This window comes from Bubalus bubalis, chromosome 10 (assembly GCF_019923935.1).
Source record: "Bubalus bubalis isolate 160015118507 breed Murrah chromosome 10, NDDB_SH_1, whole genome shotgun sequence".
Classification (NCBI taxonomy): Eukaryota; Metazoa; Chordata; class Mammalia; order Artiodactyla; family Bovidae; genus Bubalus; species Bubalus bubalis.
Window position 1 is genome coordinate 80,990,861 of NC_059166.1, and position 26,536 is coordinate 81,017,396.

General features: G+C 37.5%; 1 protein-coding gene across 1 annotated transcript in view; it reads left to right on the forward strand.

Moving 5' to 3' along the window:
* ME1 (malic enzyme 1) overlaps positions 1 to 26,536 on the forward strand; it is a 221,658-nt gene that overhangs the window by 179,740 nt on the left and 15,382 nt on the right. The window contains exons 7-11 of the mRNA XM_025294822.3: positions 1,403 to 1,512; positions 13,038 to 13,135; positions 14,900 to 15,013; positions 23,992 to 24,097; positions 25,795 to 25,937. Coding sequence (XP_025150607.2) covers positions 1,403 to 1,512; positions 13,038 to 13,135; positions 14,900 to 15,013; positions 23,992 to 24,097; positions 25,795 to 25,937 — 571 coding nt within the window. The remainder of the gene's footprint in view (positions 1 to 1,402; positions 1,513 to 13,037; positions 13,136 to 14,899; positions 15,014 to 23,991; positions 24,098 to 25,794; positions 25,938 to 26,536) is intronic.

Below are 26,536 nucleotides of genomic sequence, written 5' to 3' on the forward strand. Positions count from 1 at the left end.
GAAGAGGAAGTCTGTCACTGCTTCCACCTTTTCCCCTTCTATTTGCCATGAAATAATGGGACTGGATGCCATGATTTTAGTTTTTTAAATATTGAGTTTTAAGCCAGCCTTTTCACTCTTCTTCACTTTCATCAAGAGGTTCTTTCTTTGGTTTCTCTTCAGTTTTTGCCATTAGAGTGATATCACCTGCCTATCGGAGGTCCAGAAGAATGCATTGTAATAGATGGGAGAAAGGGAACTAATTAAGAAAGAAGGGATGAAAATGTGGGCACTGGTGGTGAGTTACCTTGAGCAGGAAGAGGAACACCTTGTTGACTGATGCCTGAAGGGTAGTGCTGAAGACAGAGATGTGGGGTACAGTGGGGGGAGAATAGTCAAGGGAGGTAGTGTATTATGCCCTCATTATGCCCGGAAGTAGGAGAAAGTAAAGAGGTCAGGATTTTAAAGGATTGGCAAAGATTAGGAAGTCTTTGGGTACAGCGAAAGTGGAAGCTGACCAAGGACAAATAAAAGGAATCACACAAATAGAATGGCACTGAGAGTCTAGCCGAGATTGGAGAGTAAGTATCTCTAAATCACCTAGCAAGGAGGTTCCTGCCTACAAGGCTTTCCCTGGCAGTTCTCAGATACATGCGGTATCAATGGTGTTAATTTCCCTTGCCTTAGATGGCTAGGCTATGGATGGTCATAAAAAGGTTCAAACAGGTTAATTTCAGAAATAAAAACCTCTGTACTTCGAAACTCAAAGGTTTTTTAACTGTAACTATAGAACAAACACCAGAATCCTAGGCTAGAATTTTTATGGTTTCCAACATAAAATTCTAACTTTGTCTTTCACTACACCCTTACATGTACCAAATATGACATTTTAGCCAAATAAGGCTTCTTGCTGTTTTTTTAAAGATTTTTTTTTGTTTCCTAAATTTCACTTCATTGACTTTGCTTCTGCTATTTACTCAGCTTGTGAAACCCTACATCTCTTTTGAAATCATGAGGTGTCTCAATTTGTTACCTGGTTTGTAAGCCCAATAAGGAATGTTGCCTGTCTTCTCAGCATCTGTTATACCACTTTTATATTACTTTTCATGTACTTCTATATATTTCAGAATATCTTAGTTTCTAATAACTTTTAAATTTCTTAACTGCAGGTACCATATTTTTGTCATCTTTGTAGCTTGTCACAGTGCCAGTGAAATGCTTTTTCTATAGTAAGCATGTAGTAAATATTTACTGAACTTACATTGTATTTCACATTTGTACTAAGTAGCAAGATGGGACCTTTAAAAGAAAATAACATTTTGCCTTTTCTATAGGCTAGTGAACTGAACTGAAAGGCTAGTTTTAAAGGTTTATTTTTAAATGTTTTTTCATTAACTTCTAATGTGAATGTTTTGTCCCACAGGTATGGCATGAACTGCCTTATTCAGTTTGAAGATTTTGCCAATATAAATGCATTTCGGCTCCTGAGAAAGTATCAAAACCAGTATTGCACATTCAATGATGATATCCAAGGTAATCAGATTTTTCACTGCATATGGATCAAAAACAATGTGCCTTGATATTAGTTCATAATTTTCTAAGGATTCAAATTCAATAAGAAATGTGCACTAGACACCTATGAAATGCCAGGAATTATGTTTGATAATTTCACACATTGTTTCTCACTGAATTCTACATATTTGAGACTCTGACTTTAGAAAGTACTGTATTCTGCATGAACTGGAGAAAGAGTGCCCTAGAATCTGATAAAATCCCCAGGGATTATGGCTGAACAAAGAATGAAATGTATGAAAATATATTATTCATTGTGTAAAATGAAGAGTGTATACACTTCTCTCTTCAACCTTCATCTCAATCAGCCACAGTTTCTAAGCATCGCCACAACAGAAGCTGCCTTTGTATACAGCGTGTGCCAGATTCTGCTGTTTGTCTTTGATTGATTATAGATTCTTGGCTACCTGCTTTTGTCTGAGTTGTTTTATTTTTCTCTAAGCTTTGTTTTGCTTCTTTCTCTAGATCCACCTCCCCCAAAGTACTTCCCCAAATCCAAAACCTCCCAGTGAGAATCTTACTCTTCCTGTTTCATGAAGGGCAGGTAGAATAAAAGCACAGGCAGAGAGTCAAAGGAGAAACACCTGATGAGTTCTGACAGCTTAAAAGATCACACATAGACTTCCATTTCACTAATCACAATGAACATTTTTCCGTATTGACCTTACTTGGATTCTCAGCAGCTTTTAACATTGTGGAACCCACTCTCTTCCTTGACGTATTCTCTTCTGTTAACTTCCGTGTCACAGACCCCTGCTGACTTTCTTCCTACCTTTCTGAATTTTTGCTTCCCCCCGCCCCCCAAGTTTCATCCCTTACTGACTAGCTATTAGATGACAGAACACTTCAGCATGCAGTGCCAGGCCCTTTTCTCTTTGTTCTGTGTTATATGTTGGGTGTATACTCCAGGGTCACACACTGCATTAGCAGATTTATATCTCTAGCCCAGACTTCTTTGAGTTCTAGGTCCATATACCCATCGGGTTATTTTAAACTTTCTCTAGGAGTCGGGCACGACTGAGTGATTTCATTTTCACTTTTCACTTTCATGCATTGGAGAAGGAAATGGCAACCCACTCCAGTACTCTTGCCTGGAGAATCCCAGGGACGGGGGAGCCTGGTGGGCTGCTGTCTGTGGGGTCGCACAGAGTCGGACATGACTGAAGTGACTTAGCAGCAGCAGCAGCAGGGATATCTCAAAGTTATCTCCTAGTCAGCTTCGCCGCCATCAAACTCTTATTTCCCCACCAAACTTGACCTTCTCTGTGTATTCTCTGTCTCCATGAATTCCTTATGTCTCTCTCTTCTTCACCTCTCTCTGCCAAATATAGCCCATTACTCATCCTCCTGACTTTTAGCACTAAGTTGGATAGAGAAGGAAGTGAAGATGTAAGGACAGGTAGATAGGGCAAAAGGGTCTAGATTCCCTATCTTTAATAAAGTTAAAGACTAGGTATAAGGGGGATAATTGAATAAAGAACTGAAAAGGTAGAAGGTTACACACCATGATGAGTGAGTTATTCTAATATAGGTCTTCCAAGAAGAATTAGTTCTGAGTGATGGTAAGAACCAAGATACAACTTATGATGGGAGGAAGACAGCCAAAGGGGAGTAAGATGAATGTCATTGAAATTGATGGGATCCAAGAAAAGTTTAAATGTAAAAGGAGGATAATATTTCTCTCATAGAGTTTTTATTGTGGACAAAATAGTTATTTGTGAAAATACCCTATCAACTGAAATATACTGTATAAATATAATTTTTAAAATTTGCTATGCTTAAGTTCTTTAGTATAACATAGCTATGTAAATATAATGTCTCTTTACATTTAGAACCACACCAACGTAATTGGTCTAATCTTTCTTTTCCTAACATCCTTTGTGATGCCAATTATATAATTTATTGTCATTTTTATGACAAAAATGCTTATGTTATTTCAGTTTTCTTCTTTTTGTATTCATTTTTTGAGTGTTTATTTATGAGAAGTGAATGTGTAGAGGATTTCAGAGAGGAAATGATGGCAGTCTAATGTGCTACCGCTCTAATCTGAAAATGCAGTGTATAGTGATAGAATGCCTTTGATGCTATAGACAAAGGCTTTGTAGACCAGTGTCTCTAAGTCAACTTACCTGTTCATTTCGTTGTTGCCTCTAAAGTAGCCACCAGTTAAACTGTTAAACAAACCTATCCTGTCCTTTCTTTAACATTCTCTATCTTTCGATTTTGGAGTCTCACGGAAATGTCTGTGTAGAAGTTAAAAACCAGGATTGCATAATCTTGAATCATTTTGCAGAATTAATAGGTATCAGAGTTCAGGTTAAGGAAAAGAACGTGAAATCCAAGTCATCAAACAAAATGATCAATTAAGAATTAGGTTCAGCATTTCTGTCAACTGTCATCAAGAATTTAGGAGTCAAGCCTTGGGCTGCCTCAGAATTAAAGTCAGGAGCACAGGAAATAAGAGACAGATAGATGCCAAGCCAAGACCAAGAGCACTACATGTGGAGTTGCCCTGAGAATTCACTGCAGAACATTCCCCACAGCAGGTCACCACTGCGGAGGCATTACATGACTAGTTTTTCACCCCAGCTAATCTGTCTTCAAATATAATCTGCACACACATAGTCTACATTATTTTTATATAGGTGTTTTCGTGTCCTGCAACCTTAGCCAACAGAAAGTTAGGTTTGAGAAAATGGGACTAATGTCTGACTTGAGAAATCTTTTGGCAAGTTATTGAGGTTCTGACTAGCCATGACCAAACTATTTTGCGCTTTCTTCTTCATACCGAAATAGTGTCCTTAGTGACACAGCTTCACCATATGTTTCTGTTTTACCTTTTTAACCTTATGTTTTTACCATTTTGCCCACAAATGCAATACTTTCCTCACTGTGGGCATAGAAATTGCATTCTAGTGCCAATGAAAATAGTTATGCAACTATTACAGCCTTACCATGTAAATAAATGCTTTTAACTATACCCTTGGGGGGACTTTTTTGTTAACAGATGTGTTATTGAAATGTATTAGCTTTTTATGAAAAGTATTTGATTTTTAAAAAATACTTAAATTCTAGTATATTAATGATCTAAGATAATGTTAAATGATAAAGATTTTGGTTCAACTGTTATTTAGACCTTCATGCATTCTAGTTGTAAATTATTGCCAACAAGAAAAATGTGCAAATTAAATCTATTAAGGAACGGATATTTAATAATATAATATGGAAACCATCAGATTTCAGCAAATTCAGATCAAAAGAATGAAGTTTCATCCTCTGGTCATTTAAAATAAAATCATCTACAAAAAAGAGATTTTTCTTCCCATAATACCCTCTCTGGAATGTCTGTGTTCTGACTTGACATTTCTGAGTATTTTGCATAGAAATTTTTGCAATGATTAACTAGTGATGACTAGTGATAAACTAGTTAGGATAAACTAGTTAGGATTTTTTTAAAATAAGGTAATCTTGTACCAAATATTTTGATCATTGTAAAGATCAAAGATAGACGTGGTAGAACATTTTGCAAAAGAAGGAATACCATTGGCCTGAAAACATGTTTTAAGGTTTAACCACACTAGGTTTTAAAAAGCATTTTAGATGACAAATGAGATACTCATTTTCTCTGTCAAGGTGGCAAAGATTTTTCTTGTAATCCCAACTGTTAATGATGCTTTAAAAAATGAACACTCTTGTACATCGATGGTGAGAATATAAATTGATACAACTCTCGAGTAGTCAATATATGTCAAAAACCGTGGTCATAGGCCGATCTTTGATCCAAGATTTCTATTTTTAGAAATTTATCCTCAGTAAATGAAGGTGTGTGAGACAAATGTACAAAGATTTTTAGTTTATATATTTGTTTATTTAAAAAATTGAGATATGGTTGACATATAACATTGACTTAGTTTTAGATATACAACATAATGGTGTGACATGTGTATTTATTGCTAAATGATCACTGCAATAAGTTAACATCCATCACCACATATAATTACAAATTCTTTCTTTCTTGTGATCAGAATTTTTAAGATCTACTCTTGTGCCAACTTTCAATGTACAATAGAATGTTATTAACTTGGCCGTTATGAGGTGTTACATCCCCAGAACTTATTTGTCTTATAACTGGAGGTTTGTGCCTTTTTGACTTCCTTCACACGTTTTTGCACAACCCCCACCAATCTGTTCTCATATCTATGAGTTTGGTTTTTGTTTTAGATTCCGCACATAAATGAGATCATACAGTGTTAGTCTTTGTCTGTTTGACTTATTTCACTTAGTATAATGCCCTCAAGGTCTATCCTTATTGACACAAATGATAAGAGTTTCTTTCTTTTTTTTTTTAGTGGTTCAATAATATTCATATGTGTATCTACTTCAAATTTTCTTATCAGTTCATTTGTCAGTGGACACTTGGGTTGTTTCCATGTTTGGGCAATTGTAAATAATGCTGCCATGAACATATATGAGCCACCCAGGTGGCACTAGGGGTAAAGAACTCGCCTACCAATGAGGGAGGCATAAGAGACCTGGGCTCAATCCCTGGGTTGGGAAGATCCCCTGGAGCGGGGCACGGCAACCCACTCCAGTATCTTTTGCCTGGAGCATCCCACCGACAGAGGAGCCTGGTAGGCTACAGTCCATAGGGTCACAGAGTCAGGCACGGCTGCAGTGACTTAGCACAAACATAGGAGGGCATATATTTTTTCAAGACAGTGATTTCATTTCCTGTAGCTAAATACCCAGGAGTGGAATTACTGGGTCATATGGTAGTAATTCTAGTTTTAATTTTTTGAGAAACCTGCATACTGTTTTCCATAGTGACTGCAACAGTTTTCATTCCCACCAACAGTACAGCAGCATTCTCTTTTCCCCACATTCCTGTCAACACTTGTTATTTTTTTTATTTTTTTGAATACCAGAAATTAAGTTTATTCAGGAATAGAAGAGGAATTGCAATTTGGGAAACACATGATGTAGCAAACTACAGGCAGGTCCCTTGTCTATTTGATAACAGCTGTTCAATCAGGTATGATGTGATAGCTTATTTTGGTTTTGAATGGCATTTCCCTGATGGTTAGTGATGTTGAGCACTATTTCATGTACCTATTGGCCATTTGTATGTCTGCTTTGGAAAAATGTCTATTTAGGTAAAGATATTTGTTGCACTGTTGTATTTATGGTGGAAATAACCTTTTAAATATCAAAAAATACAGATTTGGTTAAATAATCATCACATGTTCATACTATGCAATATTTTAACTATGAAAAATAATATTTTAAAATATATTATTGATGTGGTAAGATACTCACAAAATATTTTGTGATGGGCCAAAGAACTAAATAGACATTTCTCCAAAGAAGACATACAGATGGCTAACAAACACATGAAAAGATGCTCAACATCACTCATTATCAGAGAAATGCAAATCAAAACCACTATGAGGTACCATTTCACACCAGTCAGAATGGCTGCGATCCAAAAGTCTACAAGCAATAAATGCTGGAGAGGATGTGGAGAAAAGGGAACCCTCTTACACTGTTGGTGGGAATGCAAACCAGTACAGCCACTATGGAGAACAGTGTGGAGATTCCTTAAAAAATTGGAACTAGAACTGCCTTATGATCCAGCAATCCCACTGCTGGGCATACACACTGAGGAAACCAGAAGGGAAAGAGACACGAGTACCCCAGTGTTCATCGCAGCACTGTTTATAATAGCCAGGACATGGAAGCAACCTAGATGTCCATCAGCAGATGAATGGATAAGAAAGCTGTGGTACATATACACAATGGAGTATTACTCAGCCATTAAAAAGAACACATTTGAATCAGTTCTAATGAGGTGGATGAAACTGGAGCCTATTATACAGAATGAAGTAAGCCAGAAAGAAAAACACCAAGACAGTATACTAACGCATATATATGGAATTTAGAAAGATGGTAACAATAACCCTGTGTACGAGACAGCAAAAGAGACACTGATGTATAGAACAGTCTTATGGACTCTGTTGGAGAGGGAGAGGGTGGGAAGATTTGGGAGAATGGCATTGAAACATGTGTAATATCATGTATGAAACGAGTTGCCAGTCCAGGTTCGATGTACGATACTGGATGCTTGGGGCTGGTGCACTGGGACGACCCAGAGGGATGGTGTGGGGAGGGAGAAGGGAGGAGGGTTCAGGATGGGGAGTGTATGTATACCTGTGGTGGATTCGTTTTGATGTTTGGCAAAATTAATACAGTGTTTCAGGTTTAAAAATAAAATTAAATTAAAAAAAAGTATATTAAAATAATAAGCATGGCATGAAATATTTTTTATAAATTAAAATTTTCTTGAATTTCCATATATCAGGTATAGAAGAAATTTGTGAGACTGTACATCAGAATGTTGAAAGTTATCATACCTAGACAATGGGATTATAGGTGACTTATTTATTATTAAGGTTAGCCAAAAAGTTCACTTGGATTTTTCTGTAAGATATTATGGAAAAACCTGAGCAAATGTTTTGGTAACCCAATATTATTTATTATCTGTGCCATTATCAACTTTCTGCCAGTATTCTTTGAGTTAAGTAGAGAAGAGTAAGCATCCATTGAATCTTCTTTTCCATATGGTACCCCTGTGCTCTTTTCCCTGGTAGCTTGCAGTAATGACTGATGTCTTTACAGTCTGGGGACTCTCTAGAGATTAAACCTCTAGTTGCTTTCTAAACTTCCAGTGTGTTGGGGGAGCCATTAGGAGAGGAAAATAGATCTGGGTTCAAGCTGCTTCTTAACAAATTTTGGGGCAGCTTCCTGTGTGTAGTCTTTCTTTTCTCCCCACTTCCAGAGGTACTTGGTGCCTCCTACACCCAGGCCTTTTGAGAGTTTTGCTGTGTCAGTCTGCTTCTTAGCAGCCCTCACGACTGGCCAAGAATTCACCTTTCTCTACTAATTCAGTTACCATTTGCCTTTTGGGCTTCCGGCTTCTGAAATTGTCTTTGTGTTCTCTTCTGCTATCCTCTGATTTTTAAAGGTCTTTTTTCTGTTATTTTAGTAGAGCTTGTTGATGGGAAGGAAAGTTAAAGTATGTGTTCAGTCCCTGATTTTGCACTGTTAGCCCTGCCTCCCTGTCTCTGCACTTGCTTTTCCTGCATGTGTATCCTCCTGCCCAGGGTCCTGTACCTCTCACATTCATCCTTCACTTCTGTGCTCAGGTGGTGAAAAAAAGTGAAAGTGAAGTCGCTCAGTCGTGTCCTACTCTTTGTGACCCCATGGACTGTAGCCTACCAGGCTCCTCCCTCCATGGGATTCTCCAGGCAAGAGTACTGGAGTGGGTTGCCATTTCCTTCTCCAGGGGCTTTTCCTGACCCAGGGATCGAACCCTGGTCTCCCACATTCCAGGCAGACGCTTTAACCTCTGATATCCCTGCCTGTAAAGTCGTATCCGACTCTGCGACCCCATGGACTAGCCTACCAGGCTCCTCTGTCCATGGGATTTCCCAGGCAAGAATACTGGAGTGGGTTGCCATTTCCTTCTCCAGGGGCTCTTTCCCACCCAGGGATTGAACCTAGGTCTCCAGCATTGCAGGCAGATGCTTTACTGTCTGAGCCACCAGGGAAGCCCACTAAACATCCCTGCTTAAAGTAATTTACCCATCCTCCTCCACCTTCTAGTTCTGATACTTCACCTGATCTATGTATTTAGTAAAGCACATGAGCATTATAATTATTTGATTACAAACCCACTCCAGTGTTCTTGCCTGGAGAATCCCAGGGATGGGGGAGCCTGGTGGGCTGCCATCTATGGGGTCACACAGATTGAACACGACACGACTGACGTGACTTAGCAGCAGCAATCCTTCTCTGGACTTTCCTGGTGGCTCAGTGGTAAAGAATCCACCTGCCAATGCAGGAGATGTAGGTTTGATCCCTGGGTTGGGAAGACCCCCCTGGAGAAGGAAGTGGCAACCCACTCCAGTAACCTTGCCTGGGAAATCCTATGGACCGAGGAACCTGGCAGGCTACAGTCTATGCGGTCACAAAAAGAGTCAGATATAACTTAGCAACTAAATGAAAACAACAACAAAGTCTTCTCTACTAGTTTTATATAGTAATTCTAATCAAATTAACAAACAAATTGTATGAATAGAAGCAATTCTTCCTTTCATAAAAGGTAAGACTGATGTTTAATAACCACAGCAGAAGGACAGCATAACTGGTGACTTCTTTTCACGTTAAAGTTGTATACAAATATGAATAGAAGTTTTTATACTTTTAAGGTTGACTCTCTTTAGTATCTTGCTAACAATACTAAATATCACGTACTCTTTAAAAGTGATAGTACAAAAGATAAACTTTAACCTGTCTTTGATTTACTAAAAGTTTATTTTTCAAGCTCAAAGCAAAAATTATTTTGAACAATTTATTGTGGAGGCTCACATGTTTGTATAACATCAATTTACCACATTTACTCCCTTGATTGCAGTGAAGTTTAAATCAAAATAGCACTAGGAGGTAGGACCAGGTTATGCATAAGAATCATGTTCAAGTTCACCTTTTGGGAGTACTAAAAATATCTTTAAGTTTTGTTAATTTTGTAAAGAGAAGCTTAAATGTTTCATTATGTCCTCAGGAAATATTATAGATATACTTGCAAAAATATAAGGCTCTGACAATCCAGTATAGATAGAGACTTATTTTGCCTTATTTGGGATAATATAGTTGAACTTAAAACACTTTGATCTTTACTACAGAATGATGTAGCATGACCATATAAAAATAAGTCACACATTCTAGCTAGTATCTTTTGGAATATTTTATTCTATCTATCCTCAAATGCCCAGTTCTATTTAAAAATCAAAGCAAGAATACAAATACATTGATTGCTGATGTTACATGAACTTTGAGTGTTCAGTTGGTTAAAACTTGGGGTGGTGGCAGAATTTGTAGAACCCCCTAAAGTTTTATAAAGTCAGAGATGGAAGGGAGCTTAGAGTCCCTCAAATTCAAACTTCTGGCCAATGTAGCTGCTAAGCTGCTAAGTCACTTCAGTCGTGTCCAACTCTGTACAACCCCATAGAGGGCAGCCCACCAGGCTCCCCCATCCCTGGGATTCTCCAGGCAAGAACACTGGAGTGGGTTGCCATTTCCACAGCATGAAATGCTATTTGTAAGTGTTCATCTAGTGACTGGAGAGTTATACCTCTTTCATTAAAATTTTCTTTTCACCTGTTTAACAACTCTAGTGAATCTCTCTCTTTTTTAAAATTAAAAAAAAAATTGTGTGCCACATGGCATGCGGTATCTTAGTTCCCCATCAGGGATAGAACCTGCACCCCCTGCACTGGAAGCACAGAGTCCTAACCATTGGAGCCACTGACCGCCAGGGAAGTCCCAAATCTACCTTGATGTGTGAGACAAATATCATTCTTAATCCTGCCATGGCATCTTTCCTACATAGATCAGTATTTTACTCAGGCTTTCATTCTAAATAATATATAGAAGAGTGGCTTTTATGTAATGTTTGACTTTCACAATTCATAATTTGTTGCATGGTAGCTCAAAATTGCAAGCCTTTAATTTTTGTGTTCCTAAATGAAAAACATGCAAGAGACACACAGGTCTTCAGCAATTATCATTTATTGTGATCTTATTTGTAACTACCAAATTCTGTAAGAAAGAAACAACCAAAAGATTGAAAAGAACGTATCTACTGATGGTGAAATGTTGAGTGCATCTTTGGTAGCTGGCATACATAACACTTCATCACTGTGTCATTCATCAAATCTATTCTAATCTGATTTTCATTGTTGTTGTTTTTAACCAAATGAGGGAGTTTAAAGTTTCACTGGGCTTTACTACCCTTCTGAGTGATCTAGGAATCATAGGTAGAGTGTTACTTTAGAGGAGTAAATTGTAGATACAGCTGGGAAGTACTGCAGAAAACTGCAGAGTTTTATTTCAGATGTGAACCATAAAGAAGCTGAGCCATGTAATTATGTTCAAAGCAAAAGAAACACTCTGTGATCTGTGAAAGTTTAAATGGCAAAGTAATAAAATTAGAGCTGGTGAAGTTTCTACTACTATGAGGCATGATGAGGAACGGTCAGTTTTTATACTAAGTAAATTTTGTGTTAATTTTGTCTAATATCTTTGAGATTCACCAATGATTTATCATAAATAGGAGGCTGATCAAAGACTGTGCTGACCTCAGATTTTCATTGCTATTAAGTGTTAGTTTTTCCAGTTGAAAATCAAAACATTTAAATTTTCTAATGGCATCTAGTTCTTTTTATCTCATACTTTGAATGATTTTATAGCTAAGGAAACTGATGGACACAATGATTTCTCTAAATTCGTTCAACTAGTAAACAGGTTGAGCTGGAAATCTACCAGAGAATCCAAACCTCGTGTTCTTTTTAATTAATTAATGTATTTATTTATTTTTAAGTTGAAGTATAGTTTACAGCATTGTGTTAACTGCTGCTGTACAGCAAAGTGATTCAGTTATATGTATATTGATGTATATATATTCTCTTTTTAAATGTTCTTTTTCATTATAGCTTATCATAGGATACTGAATTTAGTTCTCTGTGCTATACTGTAGGACCTTGTTTACGCATTCTGTATATAAAGATGACATCTGCTAACCCTACCCTCCCACTCCACCCCTCCCCTAACTTTCTCCCCTTTGGCAGCCACCAGTCTGTTCTCTGTGTCTGTGAGTCCATTGCTGTTTCATTGATAGGTTCATTTGTGTCATATTTTAGATTTCCACATATAAGTGATGTCATATGGTATTTGTCTTTCTCTTTCTGACTTACTTCACTTAGTATGATAATTTCTAGTTGCATCCATGTTGCTGCAGATGGCGTTGTCTTGTTCTTTTTAATGTCTGAGTAGCATTCTGTTCTACATGCATATGTGTGCACGCGTGTGCATGCGTGCACACACACACACACCATATCCATTCATTTGTCAATGAACATTTAGGTAGCTTCCATGGTTTGGCTGTTGTCAGTAGTGATGCTAGGAGCATAGAGGTGCATGTATCTTTTTGAATTATAGTTTCGTCTGGATATATGCCCAGGAGTGGGATTGCTGGATCATACGGTAATTCTGTTTTTAGTTTTCTGACAAGCCTCCATTCTGTTTTCTACAGTGGCAACGCCAACTGAACTTTCCTACCAACTTTTTTCCACATCCTCTCCAGTGTTTCAAACCCCAGGTTCTTAGTCATCACATCACCGAATTCAGTCATAAAACCTTTTTTGGAAAGTTTTCAACCGTAGTAAGTTGCTGTCTTAAAAGACTGATGTCAGTACCTTGAGGATTTCACATCAGATGCAAGCATGGGTTCAGACAACTGCAGGTTCCCTTTCTGAGTCAGTTACCTGTTGTGTGATGATTTCAAGAAGTGAATATCGATTTGAGGCTTGGGATTCGGGGTACTGCAGCGCCCGTGTGAGGATCGCTCAGGCTGCTCTTACTTGTTGCAGGAACAGCATCCGTTGCAGTTGCCGGCATCCTTGCAGCCCTTCGAATAACCAAGAACAAGCTGTCTGATCAAACAGTTCTATTCCAAGGAGCTGGAGAGGTACCTGCCTTATGGAGTGCTTATGTTCTCCTAAACTAGTGAATATAGCATTCATTCTAGTAACTCATGAATTTTAAGTCTGAAGTAGTTCATGAAATTTTTATTGAAATTTTATTGAAAGTTTATTGAAATTACAGGTTTTATTGAAAGATTCTTTAAGTTTTGAGGCTTATTAATTTTTCACAGGAGACTTTAGAGGCATAGAGGTATTTTTTGCAGCTATCAATTTGTAAAATTGTCAGATGTTTCCATGGGTTTTTGTTAGGCATATTTAAGGTGCCATGCATGAACCAAAAATGTTTCCAATGCATGATTAATTATGTATAGAAACCTTTAAGCTATTACAGCCGGTGCTAACTGTTAGTATCCTCCAGTGTCACATACCAAAATTTTCCTAATTTGACTCACAATTCACTATGCACATATATAACTATATACAGGATTTTTTAGAAGAAATATTTTGAATCGGAGATTGATCATGCAGTATAACAATTCACATGTGAAAGAACTAAAACATTTTAAATTGTTGGAAGGAGATGGCAGCAATACAAAATAATGCTAAATCCATTTAAGAAGCCTTAGATTTTATAATTTAATATGACTATGAATAATTGTATTCCACTGGTAGAAACTATGTATACTATGTTGGGTTTGATTTTACTTGTTCTTAAAGCAAAATATGTGAAGCTAAAATTTGCATGCCAAGTTATAAACGTGAACGTATTCAGAGTGTAAATCTCAAATTTATTTTCACATCAAAATGAAAGCCAAGGTTAAATTATAGCTCATTAAGGTTTGAGGTTATTTTTTTTAATTTTCGTGAATGTTACATGCTGTACTTAATTTTAGTAAACGTCTTTAAATTTATGAAGGGTTTTTGTTGAATGCCACAGGCTAGTTCTTGATACTCAGCAGGAAAGAAGTATTCATGGTTGGATGATCCAAAACTGGCCCTTCTTTGTCCCTGAAAAGGTTTTGGAAATTTCACAGATCATCACCAAATTTATCATATACCAAAGGAGTTGATTCCTTTAATCTTATAAGAAGTCTCACAGTACTTTCTTTGTCCAAATTAGAGAGTAAATAATGCTTGAGAACACACATCTTATGTGTTCTGTTTTGTTGCCTAATTGGTGAAGTTCCCATCCAAATCATCCAGCTTCATTCTTCAAATTCAATTAGCAGAACAATAAGCAATACAGTCCGATAAGCCAGGGTGAGCAGTTCATTATTTTAAATTCAGTATTTTCTTATCAGAGGAAATCTTAATTGTATGAACAGAATTAAAGATACGGAAAAACAAGGATATCACTGGTTTATCTGTGGCTAAGTATCAAGCCACATAATAGTGATTCTGTTGTAATAAGAGTAAATAATTGTCATTTAGCATAGTAAACTCTGGGAGTTGGTGACGGACAGGGAGGCCTGGCGTGCTGCAGTCCATGGGGTCACAAAGAGATGGACACTACTGAGCGACTGAACTAAACTGAACTGAAATGTGACAAAAATACTTTGCTCTCCAAGGTTAAATTACAGCTCATTAAGATCTGGGTTCTTTTTTATTTCTGTGAATTGTTACATGCTGTACTTAACTTTAGTAAACTTCTTTAAATTGAAGTTTAAAGGAGCTTTGAATGAATATAGCTCTTTGGATTGGTAGAAAAAGCCATTTTGTACTTGTTTATTAACAGTGATGAAATGAGGTAAAATGTAACTCTTGATAAGGGATTATGTAGAACCACTTGAAACATTTTTGTTTTTCAGGCTGCCTTAGGGATTGCACACCTGATTGTCATGGCCATGGAGAAAGAAGGTTTATCAAAGGAGCAAGCCATAAAGAAGATATGGTTGGTTGACTCGAAAGGATTAATAGTTAAGGTAAGAGTTCACCATTTTTAACCAGGTACAGTATTTTAATCAATATGCCATTCTAGATGCCCATCTCTAAGACAACTACTATTTCCACCTACCCCATCCCCAACCCTGTGTTAAAAAGAGTGTCCAGGGAAGCCTGGCTTGCTTCCTGACTCAAGGATTAAACCCAGGTCTTCTGCATTGCATGTGGATTCTTTACCGTCTGAGCCATCATGAAAGCCCACAGTGATAGGTTATACTTACCTAAATAAAGGATACTGTGACATGAATTGGGTAGTAGCCACATAGGTGTAATATACAGGCTTTAAGTTATTTTTATGGCTTAGTCGGTAAAGGAGACCCGGGTTCAATTCCTAGGTCTGGAAGATCCCCTGGAGAAGGAAACGGCAACCCACTCCAGTATTCTTGCCTGGAAAATCCATGGACAGAGGAGCCTGGTGGGCCACAGTCCATGGGGTTGCAAGAGTCGGACATGACTTAGCGACTAAACCACCACCAACAACGTTATTTTCAAAGAGCTATAAATAGCATTAAAAGATTCATTATTTAATATTAGGTGAAAATAGGAAAATGTCACATTACATACAACTATTTTGCTTTAAAATTTGAGTTGCATATAAAAATCATAGAAACGGATTGAATACATATTACTTTAAAACCTATTTTAGCGCTTTTCTATATATTCCAAATTCTCCTGAGTACTTATTTTTCTTTAAAGCTAGAAAAATGTTCATTTTTAAAAAGATTTAGAGAAATTTTGTTTTAAATGAAACAAAAATATGGTTCATAACTTTTTGTAGCAAATTAGTATCTATAAAGCTGTGAAATAAGACTGAAAGTACCTTTACAACATCTCTTGAGGACCAAATAATAGTCATTTTATTAACAATAAATGACAGTGTAACTGTTTATAGTATACAGGAAATAGTTTTACATTTCTTGGCTTAAAAATTGCTATTGCTTTAAAAAACAATCAGCATAATTGTAAGAAACTGTACACTGTGGCCATATGACATGTCCTGTCATGAAGTAAGAACATTTGCTGAGTGAAGTCATCTGCGGCTCGGGCTTTGTGCTTATTGTGGGGACACTGTAAGGCTCTTAATCTCAGGAGGCTCCCAGCCTCATGGGAAAAACTCAAACAAGCCAACAGTTACAACTCCACATGACAGTATAGAAATACGTGCTTGGTGCCAGGGGTGCACAGGAGACGGTGCTCCCGCCACACCAGAGAGAGTCACGGGGAGGCTGAGGATGATTCCAAAGCAAGGTGTCTCTCCAGCTAAGTTTGAAAAGAAGAGTTAGGAGTTGGTCTAGAGTCTCCATGGACATCTTCAACCTCTTACATGCAAAACTGAAACAAGGGAAGTTGAATGGCAGATTCACTCTGAGATCCTGACTGAAGTTACGAATCATGTCTTCCACCTCTCTGATATCTTCAGAGCCCTGCTAGTGTCGAGTTACTGGCAATAAGTGTATTATTAATAAATGAACTAATGACTGAGTGCCTTCTGGACAGAATAAGAGCATTTGCAAAAGAAATTATTTTGAGAAAAATATTTAGGACTAAGACTGAAAGGAATAGAGTGACAGGTGATGAAGGCTCTTCTAAATGCTGAACTTGAGCAGTTTTCAGGCTCTTGTCACTCTGATGGCATCGCGGAGGATGGACTGAAACGAGGTGAGGCTGAGGAAAGGAAATTGGGTACAAAACCATTGCATTAATACAGATCAAAGGTAATTGGGGCCTGAAATAAAGCAATGAGTGAAAGATGTTTGATTCAGTAGGTATGTAGGAAATAGGATCGGCATACTTAGTAACCAGTTAAATACGGAGGGAGGGTTAGAGTAGAGAAAGGAATCTAGCAGGACGCCTTGGGTGTCTGTGTAAGTGATGTGGCCATTGCTGTTTGTTTGTTTAAAAAGGAATAAAGAACAGGCCCGTTTAAGGGAAAGATAATGAGATCGGTTTTGGACATAGCCAGGTAAAGGTGTCTGTGGAGACCTCAGATAGAGATGTCCCCTTGGCAGTTGAAGAGACAAGACTGATGCTCAGAAAAAGGATTTGGACTCCCAGAGATGGAGATCTGGAGATAATCCACATATATATAGTGGGAGCCACGGGAAAAGCTGTACACTCTGTGCTGTACTTCGGGGTGCAATACATTCAAGAATCAAAAAGGTGAAAGCCAATGACTGTGATTCCTAATGACATTTTAATGAGAAATCTTCATAAAAATACATAAATTTTAGCATCTCAAGTAATTTTAACATAGACTTACTGAACTGAGACTCCACATTCCATGGATTACAATACTTAGAATAACGGATTATAGCATGACTAGTATTTGGAATAACTGTGAAGTTGTTGCCTAGACCTAATTCGTCACTCTTATTTCATGTTTTTTACTTGCCAAAGTAAAGAACTGCATATATTCTCCTTGCCAAGATAAATAAAGTTATGTTTTAAAAGATTGTTATATGTTTAATAGTTTTGCACTATTTAATATGAGAAACATATGAAGCTTCAATTCACCACTGTTTTTTCTTTCATGTTCTTAAACAGTCAGAATTACTATGTTGATTTTTGTGGCAAAACTAGTAAATCTTAGAATAATTACTAAATTAGTATAATCTAGCTCTCAATTTTATATGATCTTTCTGTGCTTGTTATCCTTTATCCTTAGCATTTTTACAACCCCTCTTGAGAGCCAATTATAATCATTTCATTAATTTCATTAACTTACAATGCAGTTGTTTATAATATATAAAAATTATCTTAATGTATTAAATAAAAATTTGTATAAGTCAAACTCCTTCAGTTTTTAAAGACATAAAACCAAGAACTAAAAAGTATCACTGTGAAGTTAGTGCATTTATGGAGTTTATCATCTCATCATCAGACTAGACACTGATTATTCTAACATGTTTTCTGCTTTCATTTTCAGCATGACATCTATGGTATTTTTTGTCATTTATTTCACATCCATATATGTTCAATAATATCAGTATTTTAAATAATTCATCAATATCAGTAAGGTTGATTGAAATGAATTATTTGGTCACTGATAATACTCAGATAGTTTTAGTATCTTATAGCAAGAAACAGATGACATATCTATTTAGCCAACTAATATTAGTATATTTTAATATTAACAAACCAATATTTTCTTTAAAGTAAGTCATTCCAAAATAAAATTAGATGGAGAATAAATACAGTAAAGACAGGATAAAAGAGGAGCATTGCTGGCATGACTAGGATTTGCATTTCACAGTGATAATTTGGACCATTTTTTAGGGAAGACAAGAAATGACAAAACCTTTTTAGGGAGGACAAGAAATCACAAAACAAACCAATCCAGACTTAATCTCTCCCTTAAATAAATACATTTGACTTTCACTAATGAGCCAAATTAGTGCTAAGGCAGAAATCTCAAAAATAAAAAGTGGAGTGTTATAGATATCATGAAGGATAAATTTCATCTAACCCAGAATAGGACTATAGTATTTTGTTTTTATTTTAATTTTCTTTTGCTCTAGTTTACATAACTCTGTTTTCAATTTTTAAAACAATTTTTTCTTTATAGTTATTTCTTTTAGTTCAGTGTTTGGTTCTGATAAGGCAGAGGTAGTGAATAAAAGTACTTTATATGCTACAAGGGTAGATTTGACAATATAGTTATTTCCTCCCTGAGAGTTTAATTTTTAGGTCTAGAACTTGAAACTCCATGCTGTTTAGAAAAGTTTTCCTTTTCCTTGTGATCTTATCGGAATTTTAGCCCGTGATACTTTCACCACCTTGAATGATGGCTCATATATTTCATACATTGTGGTTTAAAAAAATCTAACTCCTAAGAAATGTTGAAGCTTGATGAAAAGGATCCGGCTATCTTTTCTCCCTCCCTCTTTTCCATGTCTTCTAGAGTATGATCAATGTATATGTATATATTAAACTGAGCAGAGGGAGAAGATTATATGCATGAGTCTTTCAGACAGTCAGAAAATTATGAATTTTTAACAATTATTGATTTTTAACAATGCACAATTAAATATTTTTAAATTACTCAAATATTGATGGAGTTACCCACTTAGTATCTTCAGTTATGGCCACTCTGCACCCCTTTTTTATGCTCTAACATGGAGTGCTTTTGTCACACCATTCATCTTCTTTTAATCTGTTCTGAGATGATGAAACCCAGCTCTGAGCTCTTTAGCAAATGCACACACTTACACTGCAATTGAAATGTTACTGATAGTGTGCTAGGAAGGTTCTGTCTTCAGATAAAGAGGGGGCCAGATTCAACTCTGAAAAACTAATGACAGCAGTATCAGGCCAGTAAAATGGGGCAGGTTGTCTAAGCAGGCATGCATTCAAGAGTCCTAGTGCCTGGAGAATCCCAGGGACGGGGGAGCCTGGTGGGCTGCCGTCTATGGGGTCGCACAGAGTCGGACACGACTGAAGTGACTTAGCAGCAGCAGCAGCAGTACCTGTGCATAGGAAGGAAAACATATTTATCAGTGGCAGTGTACAATTAACTTTTTATACCTCCTGGGAAATGAAATGCTAACTCAAAATCTTGGCAGTGTTTGCTGCCTTCCTCCCCCAGGTCCCACCAGCACGTAGGTGCTTTTGAAAAAGATAGATAGTTGTTCAGTCTGGTTATATCTTTTCTACTAAGAATCAGCACAAAACAAGGAGGGTGGGCGGAGACCAAAGAGATAATAATATTTGAAGGAAATTCCTAGATATTCATAGTACATTTGCTATAAGTAGAGACTCCTAAAAAAAAAGAAACACCATAGAATTTGAGGTTCAGTTCAGTCACTCAGTCGTGTCCGACTCTTTGCGACCCCATGAATCGCAGCACACCAGGTCTCCCTGTCCATCACTGACTCCCGGAGTTTATCCAAACTCATATCCATCAAGTTGGTGATGCCACCCAGCCATCTCATCCTCTGTCGTCCCCTTCTCCTCCTGCCCCCAATCCCTCCCAGCATCAGGGTCTTTTCCAATGAGTCAGCTCTTCGCATGAGGTGGCCAAAGTATTGGAGTTTCAGCTTCAGCATCAGTCCTTCCAGTGAACACCCAGGGTACTTGAGAGAAAAAGTGGCAAATGCAGGCAAAAAGCATTTCAGCAAGGGTTCCTGAAAAGGGAGACTGAACAGAAAAAAAATCTATGTCTACCTCCAGCTGAAGTATTTGGTGTAAAGAAGGTGTATTCCAAATTGCATTTTGAAAAGAGGAGAAAAGTGAGCCATTGGTATAGAAAACAGGAGTCCAAAGGGAAAGACATTTGCCTGAATATTACAGATCCAGAGAAGGTCCCATTCCAACAGTTTTTTAATCTAAACCAGATCAGCACATCAGCTTTGAAAATTGTATAGAAAATACTTGGGAGGCCTTTATTTTTGTCTTTTGATTTTTCTGTTCTTGGTAAGTTGAGCCCTTTGGTGATGCTGGTATGCATGATTCCTGGCCTTCTTTCAGTGTTCCCTCTGCATTCCTAAGTCCCCACTAAGAATTACGTCTTTGGGGGTGAGGCTGTAGGTAATTTATGTTTCTTGTTAGACAGATGTCTTCTGGCCAAGCTTTAGTGGCCCGGAGCTGCCAGTGCTGTTAAGATGATTAATAAAGTTAGATGTTCACGATAAGCGCATAAGCATACATCTTTTCCTATGATGTTTATCAGTCTTCTTCATGATTTGTTTCTCATTCCAGGAAACTTACGGGGTTTTAAGCCTTATTAAATACTTTTCATGTTATCTCATGAAATGTTCAAAAGAGCAGTACTAGAAATCTGTGCTTTTACGTTATTTTGTAGCATTCTTTCATTAGAACTCATCATTTTCTACTTTTTTGAAAACAGATCACATAATACCTTTAAAAAAATGCTTCTGGTAGACATCTGATAAACCCTTTAGTGCAGTGATGCTCAAAACTGGCTAATCACTCAAATCATCTGAGAAGTTTGAAAAAAAAAAAAAATACAGATGCCAGGGCCTCATCCTGGACTTGAATTAAAATATCTGGCAGCAGGGCTCAGGAATCTAATTTTCCTCGAGTGTGTCTGGTACTCAGCTGGCTTTGTAAAGCCCAGATCAGGTTCGTTTTCATTACACTGTCATCGTCACCTAACCGAACCATTTTCTAGATGGAGAAACCAGCATCCATCCAAATACCAAAGGCCTTGCCCAAGGTCATGAGTGAACGGAAGGGCCTAAGGAGGACACCACTACCCTGAGCCTGAGTCCCATGTTCTGTCTCCAGCATTTGTAGATGGCATTTTCTGGGGAGGTTTTCTTTATTTTTTTGTATATTATTAAAGCTCTCAGAAGTAACATAAATGTATTTGTTCTTAGCTGTTAGAATGGACTCTGATACTAGTATTTATTCATGTCCCTAAGCCAAAAATTTATCACAATTTATATCAGTTTATTTTGACCATAATTAATAGCTGTGAGAACAATGTTGTAAAATACATTTAAAGCATTTTTAATTTGCTCTTTGGGATAATCTGGGACAGTATGCTGAGGAAAATATTTTGAATTACTGAACTAAAAAATGGGGATTATGTCTCTCACTCACAACATCTTTTAAATTCATTTCATATTATGGATTTGTAGGTCCACATTCAATATAAACAGACGAGACCCTCTTCTTTTATTTATAGCTGACTTGTAGCAGTGGTACCATTCATATTATACGAGGTTGAATTTACTTATTGCAGCTGCCCGTAATATCATTTCTAAGACTTTTACTCCCATGCTGCTTTTATTTTCTCATGTAGAAGGCTACTTCTTGGCTTAGTAATATAATGAAAATGAATTGTTGTTCAGTTGCTCAGTCATGTCTGACTCTTTTCAGCTCCGTGGTCTGTAGTACACCAGGCTTCCCTATCCTTCACCATTTCCCAGAGCTTGCTCACACTCATGTCCATTGAGTCGGTGATGCCATCCAACCATCTCATCCTGTGTCGTCCCCTTCTCCTCCTGCCTTCAATCTTTCCCAGCTTCTGGAGCTTTTCCAATGAGTCGGCTCTTCACATCACGTGGCCAAAGTATTGGAGCTTCAGCATCAGTCCTTCCAATGAATATTCAGGATTGATTTCCCTTAAGATTGATTGGTTTGATTTCCCTGCAGTCCAAGGGGCTCTCAAAAGTCTTCTCCAACACCACGTTCAAAAGTGTCAATTCTTCGGCACTCAGCTTTTTTTATGAAAATGAATTGGTGTTCATTTTTATGTGATCATATGCAAATTTATTTAAAGCTGTATACCAGAAGCAGTTTGGATATGTTCTCATCGGCATGTTGTTTGTCAGCAGCTAAATGGTCAAGAATGGGTTGTTTCCTGACTCAGAAGCTTCAGTAAGCCCTCTCTGTGGCCTCCTCGTTCTTATGTTTCTCTCTGCGGGCCATGGTGTTTTACCATGGATTGTGTGGAATCTTCCTGTTTTGTAAGTGCAAGCATTTTTTAGAATAAATAAATCAGGGATGCAGTCTCCTCTAAAAACTATTTTTAGTACTTCCTATTCTGTTAATAATCCTGAACATCTTATACATGTCCTTTTCCTCACAATCCTTTTGGTGGGGGTTCTGTTTTCTATTCCAAAGTAAATCACAGAAAAAGATTAATTATCCTATTTGACTGTTATTAAAGAAGAAAAGGTGATACTTGAATGCACTAATATAACATGGAAGGAAAGCTCTAGGACGTATGGTAGTTCCTTTGACCGTAGTCCGCATTGGTTATTCCTTTGTTGGAATGTATTTGCTTAATACTTAAACTGGTCAGGTGGAAACCAAAAGGCCAAGAGGCAAAACCCTGAAGTTCATTCAGTCTTCTCTAAGGGATACACTTATTATCAGCAGCCCTCAAGATTACATAACACTAGATCGAGATGACTATGGTTGTTTTGGAGTAGGTGAATAGTTATCCTGAGATTTTTTTTTTCTCTGTTAAAGAACCTAACAGAGGCTCTGACAGTAGGTATCCTGAAAAGTAAATCTCTAAACCTTTGAAGAAGTAAGCACCAGACTGAAGTTTCATCCCTGGGTTGGGAAGATCCCCAGGAGAAGGGAACAGCTACCCGCTCCAGTATTCTTGCCTGGAGAATTTCAAGGACAGAGGAGCCTGGTGGGCTACAGTCCACGGAGTCACAAAGAGTCTGACATGATGAGTGACTAACTCACTGAAGTAAGGAAAATGAATAATAGGTAAATGAAGAGAATTCTAATTTGAGCAGATACTATCCCTGGTCATAGAAGTGTAGATGAGAATTTCATCTTCAGATCTACTAATTATGTGGAAAGATAAAATACTGAAAGATCAGGGGAAAAATGAAGGAAGCAGATTTTTAGATAACATTCCCTACCTCCATCCTAAGTTCCTTTTTATAGCTGAGATATTATAATTAGATGTTTCTTAGATAATACATGATACAACTATGATCAAAACATTACAAAATAAAAGCACACGAAGCTAGTGCTTATTCAGAACATCACAGTGTTACATAAACATGGCATCAAGTTCCATTCTTAGTGAGTGGTCCGTAAAGGATTTGTGCAAACACTAAAGGCCGCTCTGCACTCTAGCACAGCTTCGTCAACACAAATCATATCTAAGAAACAGTATCTTTATTTAAATGATATTTTGCTTTGCCATTTGTTAACACTCGTTTCTTGCAAGGGTCTGTTGAGTTAGGATTTTAAATATTAAATAATAGTTAAATAAGGGAAAGACTTTATTTTGTTCACTGTTACACCCTCATTGCTTGGAGCATTGTCTGAAATATAAACCTTTGTGACAAGAGTCAATGAAATAATTCTCTGATAATTGGAGAGGAGACTTTAAGAACAGCTGGAACACATACTACATAAACCTATTCAGTATAAATTCTGCTAATATGTGTAATACTCTGAAACTTCCTTGACTCTCATACACTTGACAGATTTATCATTTCTTCTTATTTGCTCTACGTAGGGACGTGCTGCCTTAACACAAGAGAAAGAGGAGTTTGCCCATGAACATAAAGAAATGAAGAACCTCGAAGCCATCGTTCAAGATATAAAACCAACTGCCCTCATTGGTGAGCTTTGGCTTCTTCCCTCTCCTGTAAACCCTGTCCCCACCCCACGTGGGCCTGATTTGTTTCCTTACAGTTAATTTTTTTTTAATTACTTATTGCTTTATCTTATTTTTGGCTGCACTGGGTCTTTGTTGCTGCATGAGGGCAGTCTCTAGTAGAGGTTGCTACTCCTGTTGCAGTGCACGGGCTTCTCACCGAGGTAGCTTTACTTGCTGTGGAGCAAGGGCTGTGGGCCACGTGGTCCTTCAGTAGCTGTGGTCCACGGGCTTAGTTGCCATGGCGTGTGGGCTCCTCCCACACCCGGGATCCAACCGTGACCCCTACACTGGCAGGTGGGATTCCTGTCCACTGTACCACCAGGGAAGTCCTCTTGCTGATAATTTTTGAGACATTCTTCAGCTTTTTGAAATTCTGGTCTTGGAATTCCACAAAGTTCCCTATTCCCTGAAGTGCCCCCTAGACGCCTAGATTTGTAATTTTCATTTGTATTTTATTCATTTAATTTGTAAATTTCAGTGCCGCCTTGTTAATGCTACCGATGATGCCAGCTGAGGGGCGTGGTTCCCTCTGCTAACTCTGTCAACCTGTCAATACCTGGCACATCCAGCACTTTGCCAGGCCAGTTATTCCAAACAGACAGTGGCTCTCGAATGGGGGTGATTTTGCCCCGTTAAGAAACATTTGGCAAAGTCTGGAGACATTTTTGTTGTCACGGGTGGAGGGAGAAGGTCAGGGCTGCCGACATCATTGGGTGGAGGCAAAGGGATGCTGTTCCACCTCCTCCAACGCCCAGGAAAGCACCCCTGCCCCCAACAAGGAATTGTCCAGCCCAGAATGCTCATGGGGCCAAGGTTAAGAAAGACTGAAAATAGGGACTGTGATTTCACGTCTTTATATCTTCCCCATAGCAGACAACATGGTAGTTTCCATGCTGCACGTGCACAGAAAGATGTTTAGTGTGGACGAGTTTGCTGTGGTTGGAAAAAAAAATCTCAAAGTTTTGAAGCTTTAAATCCTTTATTTTGTGTGTATATAATGCCAGCCCTTACTTGGTCTTACATTCCATTTCTAGAAGCTCCCGTGCAACTGATGACAATATTGAGAATAAGGATGAGAACCCTAATAAAAACAAGTATTTACTCCATGACAGCAACTGTAGTAAACCTTCATTGCTGTTTTTTTATAAAATGTGTCCTATCAGGAATCTTACTGTTTAAAATTTTCATGATGCTAATTGCTTTATTTGTCTGTTCAAATTCTTTCAATGAGTCATACTTCAGTTCTGTCATTGAATGGGATGATTGACTTTAGTGTTAGCACTAGATTATAAAACATGATTACTTAGTAGCCTCAGACACTGAAATAAACCTCTAGAATTGTTTACAGAGAGATAATATGTATTAGATACATTTATTTTCCAATACAAATGCCTATTATCAGAATTCCTAGTGATTGGTCATTAAATCTACTCATGAGCCGAATATTAAAACTGTTTGTTGTTGTTTTTTTTTTTTTTCCCATAGATACTATAACCTTAAAGGCTATTGGCACTAACAGACATCTCATATAAATATTCTATATTGCTTAGGGTATATTACAAAATGACCTGACGTGTCTCATTGTTTGGTGGGGCTGGGGGGGGCATTGGATTAAATAACCAATGATGGTCCTGTTCACTGGTTTCTTGTTTCTGTTAGGAGTTGCTGCGATTGGTGGTGCATTCTCAGAACAAATTATCAAAGACATGGCAGACTTCAATGAACGACCTATTATTTTTGCCTTGAGTAATCCAACTAGTAAAGCAGAATGTACTGCAGAGCAGTGCTATAAACTGACCAAGGTAAAGGAAAAAAAAAAACATGTAACTGATATTTTAATAGTCAAATTGTAATTCTTTATAGGGAAGCCCAGGGTATCTAAGGTGCCTGCCAGTTAACCTTTAAACATTTTACAACCAAGAGTGAAGGAGAAGTGAACAGGTCAGGAAGGATAAGAACCATATCCTTTTTTAGAATGTCATATAAATCCTGTTCTTCAATAAAACAGAATAAACTTTGTAATGTTTTATTGATAATTTTCCTTAAGTGCTTTGGAAGTATCTAAGATCTAAACATAAAAGTTAAAGAGGAAAAAGTTTGATCCTAGATGCTTATTAAAATAACTTTCAACTAGCTATTCCTAAACACTGAAGCATACAGTATAAAACCACAGCCGTATTTTTACTTTGCTGACTGCTCCTGGGTTTGGATTTTGATGCTGTGGGTGGAGCATTTGGGCAGTTATTTTGACATCCAGCCAGGTTGGTATAGGCATCCTTAAAGCTTCAATACATAACTATTTCCAAAACATGTGACTTTCATACTCTGTGTTTATTAATATGTACTTGACCAGTACATTGCCAAGAGCTCCTTTTCCCCTTCAGAGACTTGAAAATGTCAT